General features: G+C 42.1%; 2 protein-coding genes across 2 annotated transcripts; both read right to left on the bottom strand.

Moving 5' to 3' along the window:
* Positions 1-890: 890 nt before the first annotated feature.
* Positions 891-10,642, bottom strand: LOC112072532 (microsomal triglyceride transfer protein). Its single transcript, XM_024139935.2, has 7 exons — positions 10,041-10,642; positions 8,024-8,214; positions 6,661-6,804; positions 4,070-4,177; positions 1,977-2,233; positions 1,489-1,639; positions 891-1,075 (listed from the first exon to the last, which is right to left on the bottom strand). The coding sequence occupies exons 1-7, from the start codon at positions 10,099-10,101 to the stop codon at positions 914-916; spliced, it is 1,074 nt and encodes a 357-aa protein (XP_023995703.2). The 5' UTR covers positions 10,102-10,642; the 3' UTR covers positions 891-913.
* A 2,280-nt stretch (positions 10,643-12,922) lies between these two features.
* On the bottom strand, positions 12,923-16,923 carry LOC112072534 (protein TBATA-like). The gene is made up of 6 exons (XM_070439833.1): positions 16,716-16,923; positions 15,725-15,796; positions 14,739-14,833; positions 14,321-14,402; positions 13,703-13,853; positions 12,923-13,007 (listed from the first exon to the last, which is right to left on the bottom strand). The coding sequence occupies exons 1-6, from the start codon at positions 16,813-16,815 to the stop codon at positions 13,004-13,006; spliced, it is 504 nt and encodes a 167-aa protein (XP_070295934.1). The 5' UTR covers positions 16,816-16,923; the 3' UTR covers positions 12,923-13,003.
* Positions 16,924-19,425: the final 2,502 nt, after the last annotated feature.

The following is a 19,425-nucleotide window of genomic DNA, read 5'->3' as shown; positions in this document are numbered from 1 at the left end:
GAGAAGACGAGATAGGACAGAGAGAGCAGACGAAGAGGACAGAAGAGACAGAGAGAGAGAAGAGAGAACAGACAGACAGACAGAGAGAAGAGAGAGAAGACCAGAGCAGAGAGAGAGAGAGACAGACTAGCAGAGAGACGAGGACAGAGAGAGAGAGAGAGAGAGAGAGAGAGAGAGAGAGACAGAGAGAGAGAGACAGAGAGAGAAGAGACAGAGAGAGACAGACCAGAGAGAGAGAGACAGGAGAGAGAGAGAGAGACAAGGAGAGAGAGAGACAGAGAGAACAGACAGAGAGGGAGACAGAGGGAGACAGAGAGGACAGAGAGAGACAGACAGAGAGACAAGACAGAGAGGGAGAGACAGAGAGAGCAGACAGAGACAGAGAGAGACAGAGAGAGACAGACGAGAGAACAGAGAGAAGAGAGACAGCAGAGACAGACAGAGACAAGAGAACAGAGAGAGACAGGACAGAGACAGAGAGAACAGAGAAGAGACAGAGAGAAAGCAGAGAGGACAAGACCAGAGAGAGACAGAACAAGGAGAGCAGACAGACAGAGGAACAGACAGAGACAGCAGACAGAGACAGACAGACAGGACAGACAGACAGAGACAGACAAGACCAGACAGACAGACAGAACAGACAGACAGACAGACAGACAGACAGACAGACCAAGACCAGACAGGAACAGACAGACAGAACAGGTGACAGGGACCAGAACATGACAGACAGGCAGAACCAGACAGAACACAACAGACAGGACAGACCAGACAGGACAGACAGACAGACAGACAGACAGACAGGACAACAGCACAGACAGACAGACAGGAACGGACAGACAGACAGAACAGAGAGAGAGAGAGAGAGAGAGAGAGAGAGAGAGAGAGAGAGAGAGAGGTGGGTAAGTGCTAGGCCTTACAGGGCAGTCTTGGTGGAGCTCTTCAGCACTTGGAGGATCTCGTCCTTGGAGGCTTTCCTTATGCTCTGGATGAGAGCCAGGAAGCGTCTGGGAGCGATGGCCTTTGACAAGCTATCTGGTTCAAACTGCTTCTGGACCTCTTGCCAGTGCTCAAGCAGCTATCGGGATGAGCAGAGATGAGGAAAAGAAAGGGAAAAAAATTGTAATTTCTTAATTACATGTTTGGTCGGCAAGGACATGCATCGATAGTGTGGTATAGCGTTGGTAAATTCAGACTTCACAAGGGCTTTTCACACTATTGTAACACCCTGTACTGTGTTGGTTCTGATTATTTCATTCTAGCACCATTCCAGCAATCAACCAGGCCAGCATAGTACAGTTTTCCTCTGCCCCTTTTAATTATTCTTTAGCAAAGAGTCATTTTTGAAGCATTTAGTTTGGGAGTCAATACCGTCAATGTAAAAGCTGAATTGAAGGCTATATTGGGACCTTTCAGAGGAAAAAGTCAGTGTCCAAGGTTGAAAACAACATGAAGCACTTTTTTACTTTATTGTTTCTCACAACCACTCACCGATTGACAGCCCTTGCATTGGGATTTGACCTTCTCAGCTGTCACACCAACAGCATACAATTTCTCATCAAGTGATTTGACAACACTGGCGACATTCTTCCCCGCAGCCTCAAATGGCCCAGCCTCAATTGTTACCAGCGTCAAGTTTTGCCTGAGGACAACATAAATTAACAAATCCAAATCAATCAATCAGTTTCTGTTCCTTGCAATTGATGCTCTCAGAAAGCCTACTCAAATCAGTAAGTGAAAAAAGAACATTACTTTTACAATGAAAGAATGCATGTGTTGGATTAATTTAGTAAACAAAAAGAAGAAATAAAACTATTGCCTCAAAGTTTACAGCAGAATTTCACCATTAAAATTCCATTTGACTCCCTTGCGTCTTATTTTTCTTAAAGCCACATTGTTGGTTAAGGGCTTGTAAGTAAGCATTTCATGTTGTATTTGGCGCATGTGACAAATAAAATGTGATTTGTGTCACACCTTACCTGGACACTATTTTAGCTGCGGTGGTGCGGCGTGCGTTGACTGCTAAGATGTGAGTCTCCTTGGCTGTGGCTGACTTAATGAAACCATCCTCCAGGGTGAAAACAGTGACAGAGCTGGACTCCCCACTCACGCCCAGGACCTGAATGTAGGTGGTGAAGCCGGTCTCTGCGGTCTTGCAGGTCTCCAAAGCCTTGGTCCTTGTCACCTGGCCTTGGGCAGCCTTGTACTCTACCGTACACCTCCCGGACACGTCATTCTGTTCCCAGAAAGATCAGTCAGCCAACCAAAAGTACTCACAACAGAAAACCATAGAAAAACAGTTTTAAGCATTTGTTCGAATGATTTACATTGATAATTCATTGCAAACTTACAACTGTGTTTTTGGTAAAATTTTATTTTACAGTGCATTCTTATTATTTTTGGGGGGGATGACATGACACCTGCTCATTCAAGGGTTTTTCTTATTTGTACATTTTAGAATAATAGTGAAGACAAACTATGAAATAACACATGGAATCATGGAGTAACCAAAAGTGTTAAACATTTGAGATTCTTCAAATATCAAGGCAAAGGGTGGCTGACAGCTTTGCACACTCATGGTATTCTCTCAACCAGCTTCACCTGGAATGCTTTTCCAACAGGAGTTCAAACATATGCTGAGCACTTGTTGGCTGCTTTTCCTTCACTCTGCAGTTCAACTCATCCCAAACCATCTCAATTGGGTTGAGGCCAGGTCATCTGAAGCAGCACTCCATCACTCTCCTCCTTGGTCAAATATCCCTTACACAGCCTGGAGGTGTGTTGGGTCATTGTCCTGTTGAAAAACAAATGATCGTCCCACTCAGCGCAAACCAGATAGGATGGCGTATCGCTGCAGAATGCTGTGGCAACCATGCTGGTTAAGTGTGCCTTGAATTCTAAATAAATCACAGTGTCACCAGCAACGCACTTCTACACTATCACACCTCCTCCATGCTTCACGGTGGGAAATACACATGCGGAGATCATCCGTTCACCAGCAACGCGTCTCACAAAGACACGGCGGTTGGAACCCAAAATCTCACATTTGGACTCATCAGACGAAAGGACAGATTTCCACCTGGCTGATGTCCATTGTTTCTTGGCACAAGCAAGTCTCTTCTTCGTATTGGTGTCCTTCAGTAGTGATTTCTTTGAAGCAACTCGACCACGAAGAGATGTGTGTTACTTGAACTCTGTGAAGCATTTATTTGGGCTGCAATATCTGAGGCTGGTAACTCTAATGAACTTATCCTCTGCAGCAGAGGTAACTCTGGGTCTTTTTCCTGTGTCGGTCCTCATGAGAGCCAGTTTCGTCATAGCGCTTGATGTGTTTTGCGACTGCACTTGAAGAAACTCTAAAAATTTCTTGAAATCTCCCGTATTGACTGACCTTCATGTCTTTTAGCAATGTACTGTCATTTCATTTTTCTTATTTGAGCTGTTCATGCCATAATATGGACTTGGTCTTTTACCAAATAGGGCTAGCTTCTATATAACCCCCCCCCCCCCCTTGTTACAACACAGCTGATTGGCTCAAATGCATTAAGGAAAGAAATTCCACAAATTAACTTTTAAGAAAGCACACCTGTTAATTGAAATGCATTCCAGGTGACTACCTCATGAGGCTGGTTGAGAGAAGGCCATGAGAGTGTGCAAAGCTGTCATCAAGGCAAAGGGTGGCTATTTGAAGAATCTCAAATATAAAATATATTTTGATTTGTTTAATACTTTTTTGGTTACTACGTGATTCTGTGTGTTATTTCATAGTTTTGATGTCTTCACTATTATTCTACAATGTATAAAATAGTAAAAATAAAGAAAAACCCTTGTTGAATGAGTAGGTGCTCTAAAACTTTTGACCAGTAGAGTGTGTGTGTGTGTGTGTATATATATATATATATATATAGAACCAATTTGGTACACGGCGGTGGTTACCAATTGAGTTTGTTAAAAGTGTATCAAAAGTACATTGTTATCACATCATCTCTTAGTAAGTGCCTGCTAAAATAGGACTGCAGATTAAATGTTTCCGCAATTTCCTGTAACTGTATATGTATTGGGTCTCATTTACCTCTATGACCTTCCCAGATCTGGATTGCACCTGTAGCAAGCTAGCCACACCCCTTTTCAAGTTCTTAATGGAAGCAGGCTCCGCCTTATAGCAGTAAAAGCTGCTCACCTGAAACAGAGGCATGGAACAACAAACAAGTCAATATGATACGACAGTACACTAGAGTCAAGTGACAGAACAGCGAAATTAGCAGTACTTTTCTCCGATTAATATTATCAAAGTGCCTCAGATAATGAGATGTCAACAAATGGAAAAGGGTCTGACTACGTAGGGTCTGACTGTGAAATGCATCTTGAGGGAGTTCCTTTTCTCTTGGCAAGGTATGTGTCACACCCTGATCTGTTTCAGCTGTCTATGTGCTTGTCTCCATCCCCCTCCAGGTGTCACCCATCTTCCTCATTATCCTGTGTATTTATACCTTTGTTCTCTGTTGCCAATTCATTTTGTTTTATGAAACCTACCAGCGTTTGTTCCCCTGTTCCTGCTCCTGTTTTCTAGTCCGTCCCGGTTTTGACCGTTCTGCCTGCCCTGACCCTGAGTTTGCCTGCCGTTCTATACCTTGGGGCAGCAGCGTAGCCTAGTGTTGGACTAGTAACCAAAAGGTTGCAAGATCGAATCCCCGAGCTGACAAGGTACAAATCTGTCGTTCTGCCCCTGAACAAGGCAGTTAACCCACTGTTCCTAGGCAGTCATTGAAAATAAGAATTTGTTCTTAACTGACTTGCCTAGTTAAATAAAGGTAAATAAATAAATAAACCTTGCCCCACCTCACTGGATTATTGACCCCTGCCTGCCCTGAGACTGCCTGCCATTCTGGACCTTTTGTACCCTCTCTGGATTACTGACCTCCGCCTGCCTTTGACCTGTCGTTTGCCTGCCCTTGTACTAGAAATAAATGTTTTTCTTCGACACGGTCTGCATCTGGGTCTTACCTGAAACCTGACAGTATGGCTATGGCGTGGCACATAGTGTAATTTTCTTGGCAAGGAATGCCCATGCCAACCCAAGACACATTCTGCAGTCAGACACGATCAAACAAATGTCTTATTCACCTTCCCAGCGTATTCCACTAAACTCAGGGCATCACACTGTAAATCACACTTTGAGGTTTAGATTAAATCACGAGATTTATTAGGTTGTAGTTATTATATTTGTTGAAGACTATCATTCTTTAACCTTATTTTGTCCATATTCAGCCATTATCAACTCGGAGAGATAGAAAGCTTCATTTGAAAAACCACGTCTAACATTGCAGAGACTACAGCATAAAAAGTCCAAAATACAATACAGAAGTACAAAGGTTGCAGACAATAAATCACATTGTAGTAAAAACAAACAGTCACCCTAAGGTCACTATCACAAAAGTTTCAAAATCATGTCACTCTCTAATTATCTTACACTCACCGGCCAGTTTATTCGGTACACAACCCTGTTCATGAAAATGGATCGCTCCCACAGACAGTGAGTCACATGGCCGTGGCTTGTAATATAAAGCAAGCAGAAAGGCATCAAGGCATTCAGTTACTGTTCGATTGAACTTTAGAATGGGCAACACAAGTGACCTAAACAACTTTGAGCATGGTATCCTGGGGTTTTTCACGCACGACTGTGTCTAGGGTTTACCGATAATGGTGCGACAAACAAAAACATCCAGTCAACGGCAGTTCTGTGGGCGAAAACAGCTTGTTGATGAGAGAGGTCCAAGGAGAATGGCAAGAATCATGCCGGCTAACAGGCGTTCAATCTGCATCAACTGCGTGATGCCATCACGTCAACATGGACCAACATCCCTGTGGAACATTCCTGTTGAACGCAAAGGGGCGTCCGACCCGGTAGTAGATGGGTGTACCTAATAAAACTGGCCAGTGAGTGTATGTAATACATTTAGTTTCAATATATACAGTCCAGTGTTAAATTTGCAATATTTTCATAACAGATTTAGCTGATCACAATGCATTCAACAGGACATTCACTGATCAACTGGTTCACCTCACCCTGTCTGTGTCATCCAGGAACGGCACCCCACACCAATGCCCCCACACTTGTCTCTCGTGAGATCTGATAACCGGCCGGCCAGCAATCTGAAGGATTGACCCTTGCCCTGTACTCACCATCTGTCTGGTATTTCCCCTTCCAGCGTCACCACACTAACACATTGCCAATTATGGTTCCATTAATAGTCCCCGGCAATACAGATGTCATCAATGATGCTCCAAAAATTGCACAATACTTTTATGACTATTAACCTATGAAGATATAACAGCAATAGTACTACAATGATAGAAAAATAGCTATTTGTAGTATATCTAGTATACTTCTGGTAACAATTAAACATCCTACTACATCTACCTATGGCAGATAATCTCCACTACAGTATACCCGAAGCACATTGATGTTCCTAGTAACTGCCTTAAGTTCAATCAATAATTTAGCATTATGCATCAATAAAAACATACAGTAACACTTTACTTAGCGCCTGCAAGTATAATGCATTATGATGCAGTAATTATTTGTAAGACCTGTTATGAGTATGAATGAGCCCCTTTATAAATGTCTTACAATAGAAACAAACCAACATCCACAGCTCTTACCTTTCCGTTTTTCAGGTGCACCATGAACGGCCTTTCCAGTGCTGCCAGCTTATTCTCTCCGAGAAGGCTTTGCGTTGTGGCGCCCTGGAATATGTTCTTCTTGGCTGAGCGTTGGGCCACATTTTCTATCTTCACGTTTGAGATCTGTGGATGGGAATGGAGGAGCTTGTTAGATGATTTGGAGGAGGATGATTTGGAGGAGGATTAGGACATTTCAAGCAGCTCAATATCAATATTCTCCATAGAATACAACCAGAGTGGAAGGTATAGACTTTGAATGATTTCAAATACTATTTGAACCTATTCAAAAACTGTCAGTGTTTGGTTTAGCCTGTCTGGAATTCCAGGCAGGCATGTTGGCACTTTTGAGATGACTGCTTTTGGGCCAGGCACACACAATTAAGCACAATTTAAGTATTTAACAGAATTCAAATACTATTTGAAACCGGGCCTTTTTAAATACAATTTTTTTTTAACTCAGAGGGGCCTGACTGAGAACTTAAGTACTATTTTTACACAATCAGACCACGCTTATTTTTCTATTCTTTCCAATTACAGGAGACATTAAGAACCTCTTTCCCAGGATCATATCAATATGTGGTTGAGTTTCCTTTCACATTGTAAAGACGGCATACACACGATAGCATACGCACACGTACACATGGATTTTGTACTGTATCTGTGGTAGTGGTGGAGCAGGGGCCTGAGGGCACACAGTCTAAATGTATGGTAATGTTTTTCAAATTGTATAAACTGCCTTAATTTTGGAAGAGTAGCAGCTACTGGGGATCCATAATAAATACAAATACACAATATTTTGCATGTATAAACTCCAACATGTATCCTCCCAAAACAAGAGGTGGGTTTTATAAAATTCAATATCCCAGGGAAACATGCAACCAGGTTTGACAAAAACTGGCTCTCGGTCTGTCCCTGAATGAATCCTAAATCAACCCCTACCCCCTACTCACTGCATTTGTGTAGATCTGAAAAGACTGGATAGGTCTAAGCGATATGGCAAAAAGTCCAACTAGGCTATCATATGGCGAGGTAGGGTTATTGCCATAAAACAGATACACCTATCCAATCCTCTCAGACCTACACAAGAGCATAGGGTCCAGGGGCTGGGGTTTTAGGGGCTGGGGTTCTAGGGGCTGGGTTTGGGATTCAGGTACATCCAGCCAACATACATTTAAATTTGAGTCAATTAGCAGACACTCTTATCCAGAGCGACTAACAGTGCATTCATCTTAAGATAGCCAGGTGGGACGACCACATATCACAGCCATAGTAAGTACATTTTTCCTCAAATGTAGCTATTGGCAAAGTCAGGGTGAGGAGGTGGTGCTGTGGGATTACTTACCAGCAGTTGTATGAGCTGGTCGTCCTTGCTGCTGGGGTCTCTCCACACTAAGTTGACATTTACGTCACTGGAGATCCTATAGCCGACACTGCCATCCTTTGACCCCTTGGCCCTGTCCACCAGCACCTCGGTGGTGTAGCTGAATTTGTACAACTGGTCATTGTTCAGCCTGGGTCCAGCAGCACCAGCACCTGAAACAAGATGGGGGCATGCAGGAATCGCAGCGTGAGATCAAAAGTTACAGTGATGAGTGACTTAGAGCAGGGGTTCTCAAATCAGTTTTCTTTCTGAGCCCCGCTAGGCCTTTTCAAACTGCATTCTCTTAGCCCAGGGCTATCTTTAACACTGTGTTAAAATTAGCCCGGGGCCAGTTTAACGTCCTTTTACACAAGCATTTGTTAACCCTGGCTAATTGAAACCAACTGTCATTTTTCTGGAGTAAAATATTCCTGTGTTACTTTTCTGGAGTCAATTGGGTGACAACCAAGGGTGTTTCACTGGGCTACGTGCAGTTTGAACAGGCTACTGAGACCCTGACAACTCACTGAGGACCCCAAATGGTTGGGATTCACTTAGACCCGTGTTTCTCTATATAAATATCAAGGTCTTTCATCAGAACAATGTCAACAAAGTGATTAACACTAAATGGCCCTCACTGCTGAGTGAGATGTCTGTCAAAACATCTCCTAAACAAAATAGTTGGTATATACCATTAAGCAGTGATTGAATTAAGGTATTTCCCTCAAATCATCTGCTTTACAGCAGTCAAATACTTCCCCTTTGTATGTCAATCATAACAAAAAGGCTTGAGTTCAGATTGGATCAATTTATTACTCTGTTAGATTTGTAATGTTTTGGCTAGGCAACAATGAATTGTTTAACCATTACACACGTTACCTGGCCCCCAGGCTAATTACTACTGGATGAGACTGACACTTGTAAAACCATGTGTAGCTTTATGCAAAATACTTCCAAACATCTTATCCTCTGTAGCAGATGATTTAAAAACAGACAGTAATATGTATACATTCATACTGTCAGGCATCCTGGATTCAGAAGGTGAGCCCTTCATCGTGGTCCAATTGCAACTTGTAATAATGTGTCATTATTACGAGAACCCTTGTAAGCTAAACCTACTATGGTCTACGTTTCTGATTGACACAATCAACACTGGAGACAGAGAATGTTGTGGGTGGACTATTAAAGTCATTGATTGCTCTAATACAGTGTAGCATTACAAAGTAATTGACATTATTAGGCCATGAGTCAAGACTGACGTGTCACTTTCGGGTTGCATCACCAATCACAAAGTGCTGAATCAAACATACAAATTCTGCCACAGACAGCTGTATTCAACCATTTTGTCAATTGCCTTAGCTTCTACTGACCAAGTTGAACAAGAATTCCTTTCATTCATATCACCTATGATTAATAGAATTGACACCCAAAAAACAACTACCACCAGCTACAGTAATATCCACAATATCTACCCTGCAGGTTGCCTAAATGTTCAGGGGAGTAATTACTATTGGTAGTGTACTTTATTTTTTATATAACTAGGCAAGTCAGTTAAGAACAAATTCTTATTTACAATGACGACCTACCCCAGGCAAACCCTAACCCGGACGACGCTGGGCCAATTGTGCGCTGCCCTATGGGACTCCCAATCACGGCCGGGTGTGATACAGCCTGGAATCGAACCAGAGTCTGTAGTGACGCCTCTATCACTGAGATGCAGTGCCTTAGACCGCTGCACCACTTGGGAGCCCACCTTACATCACCAGGAAACTATTTGACTATTGAATTTAGGAACAAACATGTGCTGTGAAATTATGAATCTCCAGTGAAAGTGATTTGTTGGTTTCTTGGTTATTGCAAGACCATTCAAAGGTTTTATGACAGAAGTTCCAAGGTCACTGACTGTACGCCTAGAGCCCAACTGCTAACATACCAACACATTATAAAATAACATATTCATCACACATATCCGTACATGAAAAAACAAACAATAACTCACCTCTAGTAGAAGCAGAAAATGAAGATGTTATGCAGAGCAAAAGCACAAAGAGAGCTAACATTTTGCAATCTATTAGGAGCAAGAAGGTGACCGCAGGTAAACGTTGACTGGATCGGCGCTCACAGGCCAGAAAGAAAGGCTCAGCTACCCGAAACTACTCAAATTATGTTAATCGGCGTGGAGGGCAGAATCCAAACTCCACGCTCAGGTACTAAGTACGAGGTAAAGAGCAAATCATTAACTTGTAGAGCTGAGATTTGACAATCCCTTCGACTATCGATAGGCGCAATGCCCACTGTTGGCGGGAGATGATACTTTGTACGCGAGCAGTTCATTTATGTTACGACATACCTAATTGTCATGATGATCAATCGGATAAGAAGAGGACGATAGCCTTATCAACAACGCATGCACCAGTGCGAATTGACATCGAGGTTTCGTCCTCAAGTAGTAGCCTATCATGATAACAATCAGTGAGACAATTACATATAGGATAAAACAGTAACGTTAGTTTCACAGCTGTAGCGATACTGCCGAATTCAGCCCAACTTTCAGCAACAAGTTCAAAACAATAAAATACTCTCCATTTTCAACGTACGACTAAAAGTTTGAAAACAATGGTGACATTTACCCCTCGGTAGTGAGACTTCGTCATTTTGAGATTGAACCTTTCACCTAATTTTGCAATAAACAGACTGACATTGTTGCACACACCGTTGAAGGAAATGGTATATACACGTCACTCTATAACAGACAGCATATGGGCCAATGGTAGGTACTTGGCGTTCTGCCGTGTTTGTGTGGCGGTGTGGAGGAATTTGTAAGCACCGATTTGAGGTCAGTTTTGCGTTTCCCACTCTAATGGTAAGGATGGATGTGGGGATATGTGGGAGGGGACGCTGACTGATCCTTGACCTGTGACCCCTATCTGCATCAAGGGCAATTTGGTCTGGGTTTACATTATGGATGATTCTTATCTTTGACTACATTGCGAGGGAAAGGGAAATAACAGTTCTAGAATTTATCAAGCAGTGAAGTCATTTCCTTGACATTGAAGTCGTTTTTTCTCATTGTCTTTATTGGAGAATCCTATAAAGGTTTGGGGTCACTTAGAAATGTGATTGTTTTTGAAAGAAAAGCACATTTTCTGTCCATTAAAATAACATCACATTGATCAGAAATACAGTGTAGACATTGTTAATGTTGTAAATGACTAACGGAAACGGCTGATTTCTTTTATGGAATATCTACATAGGCGTACACAGGCCCATTATCAGCAACCATCACTCCTGTGTTGTAATGGCACGTTGTGTTAGCTAATGTAAATGTATCATTTTAAAAGACTAATTGATCATTAGAAAACCCTTTTGCAATTATGTTAGCACAGCTGAAAAGTGTTGTACTGATTAAAGAAGCAATAAAACTGGCCTTTAGACTAGTTGAGTATCTGGAGCATCAGCATTTGTGGGTTTGATTACAGGCTCAAAATGGTCAGAAACAAATTACTTTCTTCTGAAACTCATCAGTCTATTCTTGTTCTGAGAAATGAAGGCTATTCCATGCGAGAAATTGTCAAGAAACTGAAGATCTGGTACAACGCTGTGTACTACTTCTTTCACAGAACAGCGCCAACTGGCTCTAACCAGAATAGAAAGGCCCCGGTGCACAACTGAGCAAGAGGACAAGTACATTAGAGTGTCTAGCTTGAGAAACAGATGCCTCACAAGTCCTCAACTGGCAGCTTCATTAAATAGTACCCGCAAAACACCAGTCTCGACATCAACAGTGAAGAGGCAACTCCGGGACGCTGGCCTTCTAGGCAGAGTTCCTCTGTCCAGTGTCTGTGTTCTTTTGCCCATCTTAATCTTTTCTTTTTATTGGCCAGTCTGAGATATGTCTTTGTCTTTGCAACTCAGCCTAGAAGGCCAGCATCCCCGGAGTCGCCTCTTCACTGTTGACGTTGAGACTGGTGTTTGCGGGTACTATTTAATGAAGCTGCCAGTTGAGGACTTGTGAAGCGTCTGTTTCTCAAACTAGACACAATAATGTACTTGTCCTCTTGCTCAGTTGTGCACCGGGGCCTCCCACTCCTCTTTCTATTCTGGTTAGAGCCAGTTTGCGCTGTTCTGTGAAGGGAGTAGTACACAGTCTATTGTATTCATTAATAGGCATTCATTGATTCACTTTATTTTTTCATGCATTCGGGAAATAAGTGAGATAAATATACAGATATATTGACTACGGATCCTATTGTCTTTATAGTCTTTCAGATTATGTTATTCTATTTGTGTGAACAATTGTCAGTCTAGAAATACTAGTAGTGATGCAGTATGTGGTAACACTTACGTTACATTGCCATTATTACTGTGTAACTACTTATGTCATTACAGTGTAAAAGTATTGCTGTAACTAATGATTACACTCAAATCCCATTTTAACTCCCTTTCCACCTCAATGAAACACCAATTCAAAATCTAATTCAAACCAAATCAGAACAAAATTACTACCGATTGCTGAATAAGAGGTCTATTGAGATGCACAGGAGGGGTTCATTCTTTAGGGCACAACGTTCAGAGTGTTGCAGATATGAATAGAATCACTAGAGCTGATACAATAACCTATTCAACATGACAGACAATGGTATCTATTCTACATCATACATTTCTATCTGAACGTTCAGTAACATTGCAACTTCCTGAACCAGCCCCAGGTGTATTGCCAGAGTTGTGTTTTATGTCACGAGTGAGCCAGGTGCCTGCTGGGTATAGTTGGGCCATTCGGCCTGGAACACTTCAGGTGGTGTGTGAGGCATCAGGGCCCGCTTGGTGTAACGTAGGACCACCTTTTGGTTGAGGTGACACACGGTGGGGCTACACAGGGTCCTCTGGGTACTCAGGGGTCTGGCAATGTGTCTCTCCCTGGGGGTCTTGGACTCTGCCCTCTCTGTGCCTGCATCCTCCAGTTTACCTGGGAATGGTGTATCATAGATAGACAGACAGACCTCGAGAAATTGAGTGAATCAATCAACATATTATTACTAGGTCAATGAATTATATTATTTGTCAGGACTTAACCTTGGAGACTCACCTGAGTCACAGTTTGACATAATTTTTAGGGAATGATCTCTGTGAAGAGTAAACATAATATATTTTGTAAATACATTACAGGCTGTCCTTTTTGAATAGGTTAAATGTATTGGCCAGTGGGTAGCAGTATTTATATTCAGCACCTAGTGCAGGGGTGCACAACTTACAGTTTTTGTCCAGGGGGGAAGTGGCAGCCAGACATGATTCAAGGGGCCAGAAAATTATTATAGCGGGATGTACTATTTCTTGGCAGCATGGCGATTTCATGCTACATGGCATTGCATCATCATTCATCCAATTTCAAATAGATTTCCTTAAGAACTAGGATTTCCTCCCCCCACATCATCAATGACTTTTTAGGCTGCATTTGGTTCTGGGGCTGTATACTGTGAAGTGTGCAGCCAACTTCCAATGTGCAATGATTCCAATTTTTTTTTGCTGTGATCCACTAAAAGCTTTTGCCATCTTCCAGTGACCCAAAAACAACCAAAATATTTCAACAATCGATACTCCCAGTAGACAACAGTTGGCATAGGTGTCTTACAATGCCGTCATTTTCTGGTTGGAAACACTAACCTGGTGGTATCCTCCTCACTGATCGAAGCCATTCTGGAGGCATGGTTTTGAACCTCCTTCACTGTCAGCTGCTCTCTTCCCGGAGCCTCATAGGCTGAGACCGGGTCCTTTGCCAGGGCGGAAGACAGCAGACTTAGAACCTGGTCCTTTTCTGGACAAAAGTAAATAACACCACAGGTTAACGCCATGACAGATCAATGTTTACATCCTGATGGATCTTAGTAGGGACTTTGGATTATTATGGTCCCGATTAACACTATTTTGGGGACTTTTAAAGTCTTTGTGTGAGTGTATCATATACTTTGCGTGAGGGTGTCTTGCATCTCGCTCATCTGCAATATTATTGGTTCATTCTGTATGTGGCAATGCTAATTGCTGAGTCTCACTTTAATGTTGTGATAAAAATGTTTCTTGATAATGTACCCTTTTGTTACTGTTAATTTGGATGGTGCAATCAAATTTCCCTTGGGGTATGAATAAAGAGCTATCTTATCTATCTAATCTTGTCTTTCCCTCTCTATGCTCTGCAGCTGGATTTCAACAACTAGAAAAGGGCTCGAGATAACAGTGACAGCATGCTAAATGGATTGGTGTATATGTGCAGTCCAGTGCACTTACCTCTTTGACCAGCTGTCAGAATCCATTGCTGGACATCCCCTATAGACTCCGTTTCCAGTATCTGACACAACATATCAATCACCTACAACATATAAGAGTGTTCAAACTATGTCATAACGTGTTACAAGCTGTAACTCGAAGGCCATCATGAAGGCAACCTATAACTGAAACATGCAAATTGCAATAGTTTTTAATATTCCTTGCAGATATACAGTATGCCAATGTAATAAAGACATTAAAATTGTAATTTACTGTATCTGACAACCCACTGGGCACACACTGGTTGTATCAACGTTGTTTCCATGTCTTGTCAATGAAATAATGTTGAACCAAGATGGAATAGACGTTAAATTGATGTCTTTGCCCAATGGGAAGTGCCTTGGAATTTTTTTCAAACATGAGGTTCACTCGTGCTCACCATCAGCTGTAGTTTAGGGTTCCCCTCTCTGTCATCTCTAGACCCCCCGAGGGCTGACACACAGCTGGACTGGGGGAAGAAGGGGACACCACTGCCTGGAGGTCAGAGGGCAATGGGGTTACAACCAACAACCCTAATCCTAATTCTAATATTAACCCTAACTCTTACCTAAACCTAACCCTCAAACCCCCCCCAAAAAATTCACCAGACACAGAATGTACATCTTTAACAACACTTACAAATGTTATAATTATAACAAAAATAATAATGTGGGCATTTTACCCCCAATATCGATCTTGTCTCATCACTGTAACTCCCTAACATGCTCAGGAGGTGAAGGTCGACTCATGCATCCTCGCTCCTTTGCACCCGCCCCAACCACGCTCTTTAACACCCGCCCATTTAACCTGGGAGCCAGCCGCACCAATGTGTCGGAGGAAACACCATTCACCTGACGACCAAGGTCAGCCTGCAGGTGTCCGGCCTGCTACAAGGAGTTGCTAGAGCACGAGGAGTCAAGTAAAGCCCCCCGGCCAAAGCCCCCCTTAACCTGGACGACACTGGGCCAATTGTGCGCCGCCCTACGGGACTCCCGATCACGGCCGGTTGTGATACAGCCCAGGATCAAACCCAGGTCTGCAGTGATGCCTATAGCACTGCAATGCAGTGCCTTAGACCGCTGCACCACTTGGGAGGCCCCAAAATGATTTTGACTGAGATGGTTTCCTCTTAAGTGTTACGATTACATTATTAAACAACATTTTAGATTTTGGAGCAGTATGCAACAGTTGGGGTTGGGGTCAATACAATTTCAATTCAATCCCACTCAGTCTTTCTCTCATCGATGTCAAAATCTGGAGTTAAGAGATCTCCAGTTAGGATTCAGCCTTTCTTGTGGTGGAGTTGAAGTGGAATTTACCCAGACCTGGCTGGGCAATATATAATAATAACATTTCATCTTCTGAAAAAATGATATTCCATCTCACCTCTTCCACCTGGTCCCAAAAGCCTTGCCCTCTCTGTCAACTCTCGCAACTCCTCACGCCAGGCCTCGGTCACTTGGAAGAGAACAAAAAAGCAGCAAATGAATTCTCTGCTAAAACTAAGGACAGGAGATGCACTGTTCATAAGCCTGCAATAAGGCCTACATATGTCTTATTCAAGATCTGACAAACATGTGTGACACCTGCATACATGTGATTTCGATGATTACACTGTACAGTACTGTGCTTATTTTGTATTTTTTCTGTACAATTATTTTCATTATGCAACTWAATTTTCCAAATACAATGTCGATAGCATAACAACACATGCACACACACAAATACATACATCAATTTTGAGTGTCTTTAGGGCACCATCATGAGCATAGTTTTAAATAATTGTTGTTTTCCATTCATCGTCCCTACCAATTTATAATTTGTATTGAATGAGCTGCTTTGTGCAGCAGTTGTAACATGATAGGGTAGATGGATACAATGAAGTGCTTAACCGCCACACTGATATCTGGTTACCTGTAGCCTGTAGCAGAATGCTCTAGGGTCTAGTAGGGGCTAGAGTTTCATTCTCACTCTACATGCCTGTTTTTACTTTCAGAAACACTATAATATCCAGGCATAACATGCAGCTAAAATACAAGATCAATATAACGTCATCGTAACTTTGTTTACCAGTACGTAGGGACATCATAGTTGTAAACACAAAATAATGTACAATAGGCTACTCCACGGGAATACAGCTGGATGCAGCTGGGCAAGAACCAAAGCACATCCATTTTACAAGAGAACTACTTTGTTACAACACCATATCACAGGATCAATAGGGCTGGTTTTGTACATAAATGACATCACCATAAAAAAGACAGAAAGGTTCATATTGACAGAGACTTGCTGTATTGAAGGAGTCTTGCCAACTCCTATGGCCATTGACATGACACAAACAGATCTGGGGCCAGACTGACAGACTGTCTGAACGTACATAACCTCAGAGAGGGGGAATCCTTCTGCTTCAGGGGGAAGAACTGGAGGCCCGTGAGGACGTCAATAGGGAGGTAGGTGCTGTTGGCCGCCGTCGGCATGTTTGACTGCAACACCAGATTCTTCTCAAGGGTCAGGACCCTGCCAAAGCAGTACTGGGGAAACTGGCCAAAGGTGACATCATTGACAGCACAGATTTGTTTATCATTGATACCTGTGTAAACAACAGACATGGATTAAAAATGTCTTATATGAAGGATGGAGGCATTGTTGAATTATCTGTAAATTCAATAATATTGAGGCACTGTACCAATGCTATTCATCATCTGCTAGGTGGGAATGTGACTCAACTATTAGTAAATGAATAGACACTGTGTGTGTTTGTGTGTGTGTGTGTGTGTGTGTGTGTGTGTGTTTGTGTGTTTGTGTGTGTGTGTCCCAGGCTGTGTGTATATATAGTGGTGTGTGTGTGTGTGTGTGTGTGTGTGTGTGTGTGTGTGTGTGTGTGTGTGTGTGTGTGTGTGTGTGTGTGTGTGTGTGTGTGTGTGTGTGTGTGTGTGTGTGTGTGTGTGTATATATATGTGTGTGTGTGTGTGTGTGTGTGTGTGTGTGTGTGTGTGTGTGTGTGTGTGTGTGTGTGTGTGTGTGTGTGTGTGTGTGTGTGTGTGTGTGTGTGTGTGTGTGTGTCCTAGGCTACCTGGCTAAAATGCTTGCTCGCTAGCCTAACTTCCTTTCATGGGCAACGTTAGCTAGTTAACATGAGCGTTCTACATCTAGATACATATTGAACTTCCATCCTCTCAGGCCAGGGGCTGTCACGGCTGTTGTAAGGAGGAGACCAAGGCGCAGCGTGGTAAGTGTACATTCTTCTTTATTATAAGAACGAACACTGAACAAACTAACAAAATAACAAAACGAACCGTGAAGCTAATATGAGTAGTGCAGACAGGCAACTAAACATAGAACAAGAACTCACGAACACCAAAAGGAGAAATGGCTACCTAAATATGATCCCCAATCAGAGACAACAATAAACAGCTGCCCCTGATTGGGAACCATATCAGGCCACCATAGACATACAAATACCTAGACCTACAAAAACCCTACACTTACAGAAAACCCTAGACAATACAAAAACTAACGTACCCACCCTAGTCACACCCTGACCTAACCAAAATATAAAGAAAACAAGAGATATCTCAGGTCAGGGCGTGACAGGGGCACAATGTATAAATTAATAGTTGGATCACCTTGATAATCATTGGCCGGTACGGAGAATTAAGTAAAACCACAAGTCCAAATCCCTTTCTCCATCAATGGCTAATTTAGGAAAGGGCGAATTTTAGCTAGCTAGCCACCGGAGGACAACAACACAACAAGATGCAAAAATTCAAGTTGTTTCTGTCAATTAAGTATACTCTCAATGAGATTTGATAGGAGTGACGCCAAATCCAAACAGGCTTCCCTTTACTTTTTTTTTTATACCATTCACAGTTGAGCTCACTCAGTTTAGCTTAACGCTGATTGACTATTATTTTATACTTTTTTTTATCAAGGGAGGCCAAATGGGGGGTTAGGACGATCCTAAGGGCCTGTGACTGACAGGAGCCCTAAAAAAATATTAGAACATTAGGTACATTTTTTCTATATTAAATTATTAACCTATCATGATTAATATAATATTTATTATAATGTACTAATAAAACTAACGGTTTTTTTTTCCTTCTTGTTTTTGGCAAAAAGTAAACATCCAGAGAGCCTCTGATTCAAATTAAAGGAAACACCATACATCTGTTTATTTTTTTTAAACAACAATATTTTTAAATTGGATCTGGTCAGAAGCATGATATTGTTCCATGAGCATGAGGCAATGTGCGCACACGTAGGCCTAAGGGCTCTTTGGAAGGAGACACACACTGCATTCACATTTCGGAAATTCACTGCATGTTCAACCCATGGATAATTGGACATTGCCCAAACGTTATAATAAGATTAGCGCCTCATCATCGCCTAATATGTCCTGTTAGTGACTTTGTCACGTAAAAGGTAAACAAACGAATAGGAAAAGAGCCTAGGCTACAAGGGGATTCAGCACCAAGGACAGCGATCGGAATTCCCACGATTTGACAGTTAGGTCCAACAGATGAAAGGAGACACAATAAGAAGTCTAATGTAATAACTTGGTGTTTCCTAAACAGACTTCCTACAGTCACAGACATCTTTCATTCAATGGGCATCGCACACAGACCTAACTTTTCACAGAAGTTGAACGGGAATGTCTGTTGACTGTTTTGCTGCTCGTGATACTTTAATACAAAATGTGTTATATAGGCTACTGATAACTGATGGGATTGACTGATTAAATTGGCAGTAAAGCAACAAGAGAAGAGGGTGGGTTATTGTTTATCTATGTACTTATTAGTATGCTATACAGTAGGCCTACCATCTACATTATTTGAATTTGATCTTGAGTGTGACAGGAAATTATTGTGTTACTGTAAAGTGGCCATGAGTGGCCACGTTTTGAATATTCATTACAACCATGAGCCTTAAAAAGCTAAAAGTAACAAAATGTTGGGAGGCAAAAGACAATTTTTAAAGTAGGTCAGTAAAAATCCAGTAGGTTACATGAATGACAGATAAACAGAAGACTCACGTATTTTCCCTGAAAGGTTCGAAAATTAGTCTCTCTGACATTTTGAAGAATCAAA

Source organism: Salvelinus sp. IW2-2015, unplaced genomic scaffold (assembly GCF_002910315.2).
Source record: "Salvelinus sp. IW2-2015 unplaced genomic scaffold, ASM291031v2 Un_scaffold1952, whole genome shotgun sequence".
NCBI classification, from domain to species: Eukaryota; Metazoa; Chordata; class Actinopteri; order Salmoniformes; family Salmonidae; genus Salvelinus; species Salvelinus sp. IW2-2015.
Note: the sequence above shows the minus strand (reverse complement) of the source record. Positions and strands in the feature narration are given on the sequence as shown.